Consider the following 14,227-nt stretch of genomic DNA (forward strand, 5'->3'; position numbering starts at 1 on the left):
GTGGGTCTCCCACGTGGGACTGGAGTCCTCTCCTGTGCCTGTGATTCACGCTGGGGACCTAGGAGAGGCAGGAAGGGTGGGTGAAAGGAGCAGAAACACATTAAAGTTTTTACTGACTGGTGTAGTTAAAGTTGGGTTTGGATGCAATAAGAATCTGGGTTTCGCCTTTCCATTCCTTACCTGGCTTGATTGTAACTCCCCTAGCAACTCTTTGCATGACAGTTTACAGAGCAGTGTCAAAGATCTCTCTGTCTTCCTCCCAGTTCCAGCTGAAAGCACAGGTCAGATTCTATCTGTAATACTGAGTTGATTGACTCCAGTTGAGAATCTTGCAAGACTTCACTTCTCACCCATTCCTCCAAGATGCTGGGCAGTGGCCTTAGTCCAAAGGCTTGTTAATGCCTTCTAAATCTCCTGAGTTTTAGAAGGAATTTCTTGGAAGCAAAGCCTTTAGTGAGGGTTGGATTTTTGTGCACGTATTCAGCTGTTAGTAATTTTCTCTGTGCTTTTTCACCATTTACTTTCTAGTTTATGGGTGCTATTTGAGTCAGAAGTTTCAAGATGTGTCTTAATAGCGTGGTGACATTTTTGTGCGCTTCAGAATAGGATGAAGATCTCAGGATAAACTTTCTTGCTCATGACACATGTGAACATGTGATTATGGGTAGGATTGTGTGGGGTTTTGGTTTTTTTTAGTTAGTGAGATTGGAAAATATTTGAGCCAGCTTAAAAGCTACAGGGAATTGTTAGCTCATGAGTTAAACTAAAATTGTAACTTCAGCTGTATGCTCACTGTTGATGTGAAAGCTGCTCTGATCCACTGCCTTGGTTATGAATCTGTATTTTTGGCGCTGTTAAGGAAGATGAGCAGGGAAAGGAAAGAGTGCTGAAAAAAAAAAGTCAGTTTGTCATCATGGTTTGTGAATATGAATGAGCAGGGAATGTGCACTGTCCCACAAAACCTGAGCTTAGCCTTCTGACTAAGCAGATTAATTTACTGCCTGTTTTTTGGTTTTTTTCGTATGTTTAATTTTTTTTTTTAGTAGAGGGTTGGAAAACCAGATAAGGAAAGAGCTGTTGAACGGTGTTATTGAAACAGGGCCCCTCATCATACCTTGTACATCAGCTGTTGAGGGAGCCAGTATGGTTTCCTCAGGTGTACTGTGAAGCTGTGCTTTCCAAAGTTACCTCTTCAGGACAGCAGATTTCCTGCAAGGCTGTACTTTCACAGGCTGTCCCATTATCTGAGGCCAGGGAGTGAGTGTAAGAGCTCTGTGTGTACACAATGCATTACTCAGCTTACTGGAAAAAAAAAAACCAGAACAAAACTACTTTGGTCTGGCCATATGTGCTTTGTTCCCTGAGTTGGAATGAACATATTTGGCCTCTGAGTCAAAGTCTCTTTATTACAGATGCTGTTTGACATAGCCTTCTGGAGGGAAGTTGTCATGCTTCTAATATATCTCTGACTTGAGTTTAGGGATAATAAAGTTGTGGTCCTTGTCCTGGTCTGTTCTGCATCCTCACTGCATCCTCAGTGAAGTTGCCCTGGGGTCCCTCAGGGAGTTGTTCTGCCTGAGAGGTGGTTGAGGGAATCCTGCCAGTCCCCTTCCATATCTCCCTCTTCCTAATCTGGTTCTGGATGCCCTTTTAGTGCCATGGTCCTGTCTGCTGTGAGTTTCTTTGGAATGAAGATGAGGACGTGGACTTAAGGAGGAAGGGCTACACCAGATTCAGCCCTGATGAAGGCCTGGCATACTCATCAGGAAGCAAGTATTTAGTTCCTACATTCCCTGACCTGGTTTAGAAAAGAAAGAAAGAAACAACTAGAGACCCTACACTTCAATTGGTGTTGCTGCTTTTAAGGTTATGTCTGAATTTGAAGAAGGAAACAAGTGAAAGCAATAGAAAACTTTAATAGCTGGATTCAGGATAATACTTGATTTTTGGAGCATTTTGATGCTGAGAGTATCCATGCAAGAAGAAAGCCTTATCAACAGTGTTCTTCTTTAATTCCTGAGCCTTATGGCAGGGCTGGCTCTGAAATTCTTGTTCTGTCAGCAACAGGACACTCACTGGCATTGCTCTTACTGATATGTGTCTGATATGCTTTTATTGTAGCAGTAAAATGCACTGATAGCTGGGTAAATTGTGTGTCTGCTGGAAGTGCTGTTATAAAGCAGGGAATCAATTAATCTCTTATGTGAATAGACATATGGGGCTTGTTTTTCCTCTGAAGAGGCACAATTAGAATATGAGTATAGCATTTCCAATTTTAAAACTCGTCGAGTGTCTTAGTCATAACCAAACCCTTTTTAAATCCTTGAATTGATAGAGGTTGTCCAAAACAACTACTGAAATTTTTGTTGCTATAATACTTTATCAGCCTGCATTTTTTCCAGCTGATGTGCTGAACTGATTCCTGTTAAAGACAGTGCAGTGATACATGGATCATTGCTTTTTCCCTATAGCCATGTAAAGAAAAATCTGCAGGAACTCATTACTTAGTGGATTAGCAGGTTCTACCTCCTGCTGCTCTGTCCTGAAAACAGAAGGGAATAAATGGCTCTTGAATCATCTGTCTTTACTTAATGAAACAAACCAGATGTGAATCCTTCCTCCCAGATGTCTCAGTTGCTGTGGGAAGTTACACTAACTGAGATACTAGAGAGTAGATGTATTATATTGCTTTTTATATTAAGTTCTGGCTTTTTACTTTTATTACTTTTGAAAACAGATATTTTGAGGGACCATATTCACTACTTTTCAGAGATACAGACAGTTAGAACACGCTGGATACCAGTGTGTGTGCTGAGCAAAACGTGTCTTTCTTTACATTGCTGCATTTGGAAAGCTACTAGGATTGTACATCAGGTTAAGTGAAAGAAAAAGGCAGAGATAAAAGATGCAGGAAGTTCAGGGATCCTGGAAGAACTCTATTTCCTAATGTGCACCTGTGCCTGAACTGTTAGAGCATTTTATTTTTTCAGCACCAGAATTACAGCAATCATGGTAACAGCTTTCTTTCAGGTGAGGAGGGCTGGGCGTAACAAGCATTTCAGTGTGTCTCAGGGGAGTTCAGATATTGGAGTGTGTTGCACATATCATGTTGGTGTCTCTGAGAGTTGTTCAGTTGCTGCTGAAGCCTATGGTTCTGACATTTCCAAAACAAGCACTGGAGAGTGCTTTGCTGGTGAGGGATGAGTGATAAGCTGAATATCTTCCAGAACTTTTCATAACAACATGGAACTGCCCTAACAGTTATGACTGACTAATCTTATGACTGATTTCTTCCAAAGTTATCCAGCTGGCCATTTAGAAATCCTGTCCATTAGTGAGAAAGAAAACTTGAAGTGTTTCCCTGCTGTTATATTGTGGTAGCTGAAAAGAATCATCATTTACACTAAGAAGTTTCAGAATTTCTTTGGGTGGAAGATATGACTTAAGATCTAAATAACTATACATCTGTTTTCTCTGTTCACAGCATGGTGACAAGAAGACAAGTGAAGCTTCTTCCGAGGCAGGAGAGAAAAAAGCAGAAGTGGAAGAGGTAAATTCAAGTGTCTGAGCATGTTAAGAAGAAAAGTAATTAATTTCCTCCTATACTGATTTTTTTCCTTTTGATAGCAAAATGGTAGTTTTTGGAAAATTAACTGGTGATTCCAGATAGTCATTATTCATCGCAGGAATGTTTAGTTTTGTCTTGTGCTGCTGGGCAGCCTACTGGAAATGGACTTTTTTTTTTTGCTCTGTTCATATTTTCCATAATACTTCACATTGGTATCTGTGGAAGTTACCTCAGTGGAGAGTCTGCTATGCAGGGCTGGTACAGTGTGGGACACATCTGATCGCCCTGATTTTTCAGTTGCCCAGAAGGAGAGGTGAAGGGAATGCACTGTGGTGCTTTCCACCTAATGCTCCATTGTCTTAGTTTAATTTAGGTTTGCCAATTTTGATAGTCTGAATTTCTCTTTGAGATAGGATTTAGGAGCAAAACCAAGGCAGGCCTAAAACTTAGAAGAGTATAAAAAAGAAATTTATTAATAACACAGAGAAAATCAGAAATTCTGAATAAGATTTCAAGATCACTCCCTCCTCCCCCTGCACCTTTCGTATTTCTTAACAACAACATATAGAGACACTTCAGTCAATCTTTCACTTAAATATACATTTCAGTTCACTCTAGAGAGAGAAGTTCCTTCTTGTTTTGGCCATAGGGTTCTTCACTTTCACAATTTGCATCCGCCCAGGAAAATCTGCAAATCGTGGAACTCCTTCCATCTTCACAGTCTTTCCAGAGCTGTGTTATGGGTTATGTCAATTCATGTGGTATTACTTTCAAGGGAAAGCTGTTCAAAGGCAAAAGTTCTCTTAATCTCTTTTTTCCATTAAATGTCTCTGTTCGTCTTTCCATTCTCCAGACCAGAGACCCCCATTCCCTCGGGGCAAAGGATCCTTTTCTCGAACACTTCAACCTCCCATGTATTTCTCCACAATTTATAGGAATTTTCAGTGTAGTCCAGTCCACCCCATCGCTTACAAAAAGGCTTTTTTCAGCCAATCTATTCACGACATCTCAATCTCTTCCCATCTGGAAACTTGGCTCTTACTTCACTGACTCTAGTATCCTTTCTGCTTTACTCCTCTCATTCAAGGGAGGTCAGGAGATCTGCAGTCTTATCCGAGCAGTAGAAGGGTTAAAATTGCACACAGAAGGTGAAGGAGCTGGGCCAGGCCATCTTGGAGCTGTGCCAGGATTTTCAGGCCACACGGGCTGTGTGGAGGAGGCTGGATGAAACTGCAGAGCCCAGCAAGCGAATGCATGGTGGGGGGGGGGTTCTGCTGGAACAGAGCCCAGCTGCATTTCCCCAAACTGCGTGGGCAGCTGGGGGGCTTTGCCTCCCCACAGCTGCTTCTGAAACGGCAGCAGGGCCCTGGCTGAGCTGTGGGCACACTGGATGGGGGGAAACTAGGATCTTAGCACAGGTTTCTCTTTCCTTGGCCATCAGAGCCCCTAGCTGAAAACAGTGGGGGCCTCGGTAGCTCCCCCACCCGTGCCAAGCCAGGCCTCATGGGGAGGGGGGCTGGGCTGGGCCGGGCCAAGCCGGGCTGGCTGGCCTTACCTCAAGCAAGCTGGAAGTCAAAAAAGAAAGTTTTCACTTTTACCGATGTGATTCACGGAGGCAAAGTAACTTTTTAATTGGCTTCCCAGGCTGTCAATTATTAAATCAGCTTTCCGATTGGTTCTAGAAACACACAGAGGAAGTTCTCATAGAGAAAACCACTGTGTGTGTGTCTGTGCTCTGTGCTCCTCCTTCTAGGTGACTTTCATGCAAAACCAGCACATCCATTCACAGCAGAAGCTGTGTGGGAAATAACTTTGCGTAAGCCTGTTTGACTGCACTGTGAATCAGGGTCAGTGAATGCTTTTGTTACAGTCCTCTGAAGTAGATGATTCAAGCAGTTGCTTTTATTTTCTGTCCAGAAAACAGGGAAGGCTTCTCTAGTCTGAGAACATATTCCTCCTTTCCTCTTCAGACAGTTTTTTTCATAAATACTATTGTACGTTTATGCATTTTTGGTTTGATGCCGTATTCTTTGACTGCACATTGTTCTTCTTAGTAGAGAAGTGCTGGCATTTTATGTGGGAAGGGTGGGAGTTGAAGCTTGTAGTTCAAGGTTCTGGGGTTAATGTTTCTGACCTCTTATTGAGAAGGTGAGTTTCCAACAAAACAAAACCCTTACTAAAATTTATTGTCCAGATACTTCTGCTTTTTGAGTCCTTAGAATACTGCATGTATGTTTCCTCTTGTGAATTTCTTCTTATGTTTAATTTATTCCATCCCCTCTGCAGTGCTTAAAAGTGGAAATAGACCCACTGGGAGACATTTAACTCCACTGTGACTCATACCTACCTCCAAAACACACTGATTTGTTAAGCAGTTGAGGAAGCAACTCAAAATCTTTTAACTTCTTTAACAAGGGTCTTCAATGTTACATTTTTGTTTAAAAGTCAGAGATAATTCCTATAGTCTTCAATTTTTGAAGCAGAAATTTGTAATATATATGTAGGGAGCTTTGGGCAACATTGTCTATAATACTGAGTTTATTCACCGCCTACTAGAAAAGGTTTGGCATTAGAAAAATTACAAGAAAATATGAAGATCTTTGAAGAATTTATATTCATACTGAAAGGAAAATGTCAAATCAGTGTGGTTGTTTAACCAAAAATAACAGCAAACAACTCTTGTCTCTCAGAATCTTTGGTTATACAGTCCTGAAGGAGTGAGAGGAGGAGGGTAGAGCTTTGAAAAGCAGACTTTGGAAGGGTCTGACACTGGTTTGAGTGGGAGATGCCAACTAGTCACAGTATCAAGAGGAATTCCCCATTAATACTGTTAGAGTGTAGAACAGGCATCTTAAGATTAATCTTGAGTTTGACAGTCAGTCAGCCCAGTGATGTATCTGTGCATAGAGCCTTGTAAAAACAGGCAAAAGATGTGCTGGAAGTTCTAGATGTGTTAGGATATGTAATTGAAAAAAAAATAAAGGCAGTTCTTCATCAGTGTAGATGTCAATAAAAGTGTATGTGTTGTGTTGTATTAGGCATTGCTTCAGGACAAAGGCTCAAATCACAGGGATCTGTCTTAAAATCTTTATGCCTTGGTGTTAGAACCTCTGCATTTGTTTGAGTTCACCTTCTAGGGAGAGCCAGACACTTGCTGAAAATCTCAGTCAGCTTCACTGGAATGTTTTCATTCCTTGTGGGTGTGTGTATGGAGGGGTGTTAACAGAAAAGAAGTGGTCGTTGTTGGAATTGCTGGTTGCTCCTGCACGTGAAGCTATGGCATACTGTTTCAGCTGGCATGCAGCTGCCACCCAGTAAAAGTGAGTGGTGTGCCACAGGTTTCCCATATCTGTCCCTGTGTTCTCTTGCTGTGATGTGACATTGTGGACCTGAGCCAACGTGTTTGCAGCATGCCATTGCAAAATGTTTGAAATAGTAAATTTCCTTTCTTCCCCTTGATTCCTGGTGTTCCAAGGTGTTTAGCAATTTGTCAGTGTGTGATGGACAGCTGATGTGGTTTTATTTTATCCCCCACCTGGACTTTGTCTTCAGCTTATATGTGTGTGTGCCTTTCTGCCAATTTCAGATCACTTCCACTTTTGAGGCCATTGAGGCACTAGTGCTCTAGAAGCTCTTGGATGCTAAACAATAAATGCTTTCAAGGGCAGATGGCACAAAATCACTGAAGAAAAACCCAGGATGGTTTATAAAATACATTGAACTTAAGAAGTCCTGGCCCACAAAGTGAGTCTAGAAGAGTATTTAGAAGAATCATCTACATGGAGCTGAATTGTTTTTACATCACTGGTTTTGTCTTCTTTCCTATTTGCTGCTGACCACTAGAGACAGGGCAATGATAAAAGTGAAGCATACCTGAATTCAGGAAGGCAAGTCTTGCACTGATGAGGTGTATGGTCCTGCTGTCCTAATCTTGCACATCCAGTCAGAAAGCTTCCCCTTGGGGCTCAGTGTGTTCTGCTACACAACCGCATGAAATTCATAATAATAATAGAGAACAAGTGCTCACACTGTGTGTAGCTGTACCCTGGAATCCCTCTGCTCTGGGTCTATCCATGCTAATAATATGGAAAAAGACCTCTTTTCTTTTTACTGTCGCTGAGGGAAATAGCAAGGAGAATTTCTGTATCTGTAAAAGCTCAGCCTGTGCATGGCTGCTATCTGGATATGAAAATGTGATATTAAAAAGGAAGACAGATCCATATATCCTAGGAATTGGAAGCCTCAGCTAGGAGTGAGGCCATATTTCACCAGGTATGGTGTGAAACAGGGCCCTCTCTAACATGACCTGGCATTTTGAGTTGCTCTTTACAGGACGGTAGGCAGAACCTGTGCTGCTTGCTCAGTTCATTGTATTTTACTTATCAGGAAATACATTCTTTACTTGGGAAGGTTGACAGTGATGATTGGTTCTAAAGCATCTCTATCCTTTAGAATTGATTCTGTGCTCTGAAATCAGTGTGTCTGTGACACTTTTTAATCCTGACGCTTGCCACTTAGGATTCCTTATCCAGAAAAAGCATTAATGCTGAGTGAAGGCATTAGAACTGGTGACAATCTTGTTGGGGTGCCCACTGCTGGTCTGAGTGGTGGAAGTGCATGGGTAGTTTTTACCTGCAGCATTTGAGGTTTCTTTTTACTTTGGTACCAAATTATCAATTTTTCTGCTTTGTTTGTTTGTTTTCTCTCCCCCTTGTGCCTCACAGCGCCTTGGCAGTGGCAGAGGGGATTGTGACCTTGATCCATCTTCAGTAGAGGAGTGGGAGGGTTCTGAGAAACACAGCAGCAGCTTCTTTATCGGTCTCCCTTTAATGTTTTGGTGCTCCTTTTGGCTAAAATGCCAAGGGTAGTTGAAAAATAACATTATTTCACTAAATTCTGGTACTAGCTGAGACCTGTTGTAGTATAAGTCTCTGCCTTCAGACGGAATATGCCACAGGAAATAGCACAGATTTATGTATCATTCATAAAACACTGCAAGAGAACTCAGGCTGTTCTGGGTGTGCACATTTCTGGGCTCTGAAATGTGCCTATGTGAATTAAAGTTACATAGGAGAATTCATTTTTTGGTGACTCGCCTTGCAAAAATGTTCTAATGGACGTTCTGAAGTGTGCTTTTTCTTTTTTTTAATACTTTGGTTAAATTGGGGGTTTTTTGTTTTTTTTACAGTTTTACTTGGCTTTTCTTTTCCTTCATCGGCATTTGCGACCTTTGTTATTGTCTTTTTTTTTTTTTTTTTTTTTTAAAAGAACCAAGCAAGTGCTTATGTCAGCCAGCCGCCCAAAACAGAGACAAGTGGAGCAGCTGCTTTTGCTAAGGTAGTGTATACTTAAGGAAATAATCTTTTTTATAAATGAAGAGGATGTAGTGTGACTCGATCTCCTGCACTGGGGATAAAAAGCTGTTTGTTTGCCAACATGCAACACCACAAGGGTGTTCTTCATGATTTGCTAGAAATTGTAGCATGTTGAAATGAAAGGGGGGCACAAGTGAGCAGAACGCCGGTGTTAACACAATGAGGAAATAGATGGTAACCTTCTCCCTTTTCATATGTTCTTTGTTAGTCTCCCAGTTATTTTCAAGAATGCTGGCCCTGTTGATGTCAGTGTACACCTTGATTTGACTTTTCAGGTGCCGTGTTTCTTTTTTCACCCGGAAGGGTTTGTATTTTTTGGGTTCTGTTTACTTGGTGGAACTTGGTGAGTTTGAAGAGCTGGCAGCTTGTCTTTGGTTTCATTGCCCCCAAAAAGCAGTTCAGCTTATCATTCAAGAAGCATTTTAAAATGCTGCAAAGGACTGAGGTGCAAAGGACTTCAGGTGATATTTTCTGAGGGGAAGCAGGGTGCTCAGGTCTTGCAGGGTGTTGGAAGAGAGGGCTAAAAGTACATTTACTGATGCTGCACCTGGCAGCCATTGTTAGGCGCGTAGTTGTCTGTCACAGGGGAGTAAAAGGCAGATCACTTAAAAGAGAAGCAGCAGAATGTTCTCTTGAGGTAAATAAATATTTTAGATGGAATTCAGTGAGGTTTGACAGTAAAGTTTAACTCCAGCTGTAGTTCAGGGAGAACTCAGATTGGGCCCATTTTGATGACAGTATTCAAGAGTGAGGCGGCTGGGTGCTAGTCAGCAGTGGAGACAAGATCACTGTCTTTGTTTACTTCTGGTACCATGCTCTGTACTTTAGTTACCTTGAAATTCTGGGTTTCAGAAGCAGCTTTTGACGTATTTCTCAACACACTTTCACTCCCATGTGTGAGCCAGGGGCTTTCCAGTTCCTCAGTTCTCACCCAGGATGTGAAGCTGGCTGCTCTTTAGTTAAGCTGAGAGGGGTCCACAGACCCACGGCAGTGTTCCATGTCTAGATAGACCCTGTTGTCTGAAGGGTCTAATAGCAGGAAGTATTTCTGCTTTTGAATGGGATTTTTTATTTTCTTAATAAGTGCTTTTGTAAAATAATTCACCTAAAGATATCTGCATACTTCCTGAGTAATCTATTTTTCCTTTCTACTCAATGAGGGAGGAGAAAAAGATACAAATCCTCTTGTCCCTTTCTTTCAATGTTTCAGTCTATCACTACGGATAGCCCAACATTTTTGGTTTTTTCTTTTCTTTCCATTCCTTGCACTTTGCCAAGTTTTTCTTCTCCTAGTCAACCTGGATGTCACCAGCTGCACAGTCTCAGGGATTCTTACATCTAATTTGTTGACTGACACATCTGAGTATTTTTTTTCCAGTGTATGTTCTTTCTGTGATAAGTAGAAAGAACTTTTAAGTGTGGAAGGCACAATTCATACGTCTTATAAAGCCTAAGAACTGGAAGGTGTTGTCATGAAAATAATGCAATGGAATTGCCAGGAATTGCTGTGTATTAGGTTGTGGCAGCTTAGGTTGTGTATTTTAGCAACTTAAATTGGTGTTTCTCCAGTTTCTGTGACATTCCAGCATACTTACTGGTAAAGATTATGTACTATGAAAATACTTACCTCATACTATCTAATATCAATGTTTAATCAATACCTAATTTAAGTTCAGCCTTTTAAGTTCCCCCTGAGCTATCTCCACCTTTTTTCATTTAGGCTAAATCTTCTGTTTATTGTAACTTTTTCTCTCAACAATCTCCTGTGATCCTCTATAGTTATTTAAAATAGAGGAAAACTCAGATATTTTTTGTAGTTGGTGCCATCCATACCTTTTTTTCAAGCCATTTGTTTTCTTTTCTGCCTTTATTTGTGTTTGCAGAAATATCTACTGAAAACAAAAATTTTGCAGTGTTTTGGTTTTTTTAACAGGAATTTTGCAGGAATGGAAGTATTTCTTGAAAAGGCAAGACAGCCCTTTCTGTTTTCCTGCAAAACCAGATCAAATCTTTTAGTGAGATCAGAAATACTCCACCAGTTTTTGGACAGTTTGGGGCTGCTGTTTCTTCTATTATTTATTTCCCCCTGAGGTAGCTTTAATAATTCTCTTGGTTAGTAGTACTTACTTGTCATTACTTATCCTAGATAAATTTCTAAATCCTTACCAGAGGCAAGGGAGGTGAGATAGTTAAGTTGCTCCAGCTGACACTTTTTGTTTTTCTAACCTATTCCTACCTCATGGTGAAATTAATTAAACTGAAGAGCCGAGAGAGGGTTTGCTGCTTCCACATCAGGCCTGTGTCACTCCTGAGTTCCTGGAATTGCAGCCAGTATTTACTCACTGTCTGTGCTCTTACAGGGATGTTAATTTCTTGCCTGAGTGTCCCTGTGGTGCAAGAAGTGCTGCCTCTCCTGCCTCCTCCTCTGCACTAAGGTCACTCAGGGGCTCAGTCAGCAGCCTGGATGTGCCTAGTTTTTGTGTGACTCAAATCTAGATTAGTAATTTGGAGAGGCTTCATTGAAGCAGGTGTTCTGACTCCTTTGTTTTCCTTTGATAAGTCTTCATTTCCTCTTGGATGGGGGAAGTCCTCTTCAGCTGTTGGTTTGGACCAGGGGGGCTTGCCAAGTGAATGGAGTGAAAAGGGAGGCTCAGGTAAGGCTGTCGTCATCAGGAATGTTTACTGGGTTGAGCAAACCCTGACAGCAGCCTCTTCCATGTCCACAATGTCTGCCAAGGTGCACAAAACAGGTTGTGGCTGCCAGGATTAGTAGGCAGCAGTGGGGAGGAAAAACTGAACTAACCTCTTTCCTCTGCAGAAGATCTCCTTCTGGTACTGCTGTTTTTCCTTTTACAGCCTTCAGTGAAGATTTTGCCAGTTACACAGCCATCAGGAAAGCCAATTTCCACCTCAATCATGTCTATTCATAGAAGGCACTAATACTTGAACACAGCTGGATCCAGCCACTCTTCCTGGATCTTTGTGTTCTTATTTGTTATTTCTATTTATAACAGATGAAGTTTTGCTGCTTTTTGTGTAGCAGATTTTTTGCATTGCTCCTAATGAGTAATTATTTTCTTTTTCTGGCTGGCTGCTATAGCTTAGAGTAGTGAGAATATTTGCATGTATTACTTTCATGGACTATTGAAGCAGTGCTGGGAGAGCTCAACAACAGTGGTGGAAATGTAATAAGAGTTATTTTAATTTCTGATTTTCAGAGGAAGCTTCTTGACCTTCATGATTTAAGGAATTTAAGGTTAATTATTTTTAACTGGCTCCCAGATTGACACTGTTTTAAAGGGGAATTCCCTCCACTTTTTTATGCAACAAACGAGAAAACAAGGAAAAAGAAGAGCAGTTGCTAAGTATCTTTGAGTGAAATCCCTACTATTTTTGCAGTAGGCAAGTTTATCTAGTTTATCATCAAAAGTGATGATAAACACCTACAGTGATTTTTTTCTGCTACCCACCTTATTAAGTTTGCTAAAATCAACTTATTTGCTTTTAATAAGTTGCTCCACACCTTATTAGCTGTCACCAAATTTTTATTTTGTGGGGTTTGCAGAGGCACCTTATTGTGAAGGAAGAAATTTTTTGAGTAGAAGGAATCTGAAGTCAGAGGACTGCTTGGGGATGTCTACAGAAATGCATAAATTTGTTCTTATATTCCTAGTCATGTTGTGAAGGTTGGAAAGGCTATCTCTAAAATTTGAGATTATTCAGAAAAATAACAGTTCTAGTAATCTGAGTACTTCCTTTCCATGTTCTCTCTGGGGTAGGTGTGTGCCATGACACAGATTCAAAATTTTTAGGTGTTCTGCAGCAGGACTGTGGCAAATCATGGGGCTCTTTCTGGAAGCTGCCCTCAGAGCTGTTGGCAGCACTTGAAAATCAGAGGGCTGTGCCTGTGTGGAGAACAGTGCTGGCTTTCTTGGTGGCAAAGGCATGCGAAAAATAGACCTAAACATTAAAAATTGTAAGCTGCTGGGGTACAGAAGATGCCTCATGCGTGAAAGAGCTGGCTTTGTGTAAAGATACAAGATTTGCAGTTTATAGAGCTGTGCAGTGGTCAAAATAGCACAGTCCTTTCACAAAAAAATTCTATACTTTACTCAGAAATGGGGTATTTTCTTCATCAGTCTGCAGATGTTTATCCCTTTCTAACTCCTTTCCAGGGCTGACTTATTTCTTATTATTCGCACAAAATAAAGGGCAATACAGAGGCTAATATGAAAAAGTGGCTGAAAGTTTTGTTAGTGGCACATGAGCTTTTTCTTTAAAAAAAGCAAACTCTCCCATGCTACTACAGGTATTGGAAATGCAATTATATGGCAAAAAGAAATTTAAGAGCAGATCATTATTGGTATTTCAAGAAGTGCCTGTTAATTTCTGAACTAATACAGATTATTTGGATTTGTTATGCTTAAAAATAGGCCTAGTCAGTCAAGTTTAGGCCTTAAGTGGCCTAAACCTTCTCAATTACTTTCAATTAGTAACATCCATGTGCTCAGAGAGTCTGGGCAATCAGTCCAAATTTAGAGCCTGTAAACTTGTAGTAGGGCTATTACTCTACTGAGAGGGAATGAGCAGGTTCCTTCCTTTGGCACCAGTGCTGAAAAACCAGAAGGTGGGAGGCAAATACTGGTTTTTTGGATGGTGAATATTGCTTCACCCATTGCTTTTGCTGCAGTGACAGCTCAGTGACAGCTGTCTCTGCTGGGACATCCTGGTCTGGCCAGCCCCAGGAGGAGCAGGAAGGGTTTGCTCACTGTGGCTCAGTGTGGGAGCCCCAAACCTGCTGCTCTGGGTTCCCTTCCCATGCTGCTGGGTGGGGACTCAGCACTCAGGCTTGCCAAGGGCTTGGCTTGGCCAGCAGCTCCCGGAAGCCACAGCCACAGCCCCTGCAGTGCTGGGGCCAGGAGCAGCTGTGTCCCTGCAGAAAACAGGAGCCACACGTCTACTAAGTGAGTTAGCTGCTCCTGCTTTGCTTTCCTTTGTGTTTGTGTTCATGCTGTAGTTCCTTTTCATTTTCTTTTGTTGTTGTTGTTGTTGTTTGTTTGTTTGTTTTCTCTCCCTCTTCTGGGAATTCTATGGGCTATGATAACACAAGCTGCAGCTCCGGGGTTTTCTGGCATGCCTGCCCGTGTCAGCAGGCTTGAGGCATTCCAGAGTGTAGTTAATAAGCTTTTGAATATATTGTAGTATACTGGAAACAGCCTTTTCAGACACCACGTGACATGACAGTTTGGAGAAGGGAGGGACAAGGAGGAGCAAGCTTTAAAAG

At 41.4% G+C, this 14,227-nt stretch overlaps 1 protein-coding gene across 12 annotated transcripts in view; it reads left to right on the plus strand.

Annotated features, from left to right (window-relative positions):
- CAST (calpastatin) overlaps window positions 1–14,227 on the plus strand; it is a 47,925-nt gene that overhangs the window by 1,299 nt on the left and 32,399 nt on the right. For 6 of the 12 annotated variants that reach the window (XM_056514802.1, XM_056514801.1, XM_056514805.1 and 3 more), the window contains exons 2-3: window positions 3,485–3,550; window positions 8,837–8,905. In XM_056514802.1, coding sequence (XP_056370777.1) covers window positions 3,485–3,550; window positions 8,837–8,905 — 135 coding nt within the window. Of the gene's footprint in view, window positions 1–3,484; window positions 3,551–8,836; window positions 8,906–13,844; window positions 13,908–14,227 lie in introns of those variants that run through there. The other 6 variants (XM_056514800.1, XM_056514804.1, XM_056514808.1 and 3 more) reach the window with 2 other exon arrangements.

Source organism: Oenanthe melanoleuca, chromosome Z, assembly GCF_029582105.1.
Source record: "Oenanthe melanoleuca isolate GR-GAL-2019-014 chromosome Z, OMel1.0, whole genome shotgun sequence".
Taxonomy (NCBI): domain Eukaryota; kingdom Metazoa; phylum Chordata; class Aves; order Passeriformes; family Muscicapidae; genus Oenanthe; species Oenanthe melanoleuca.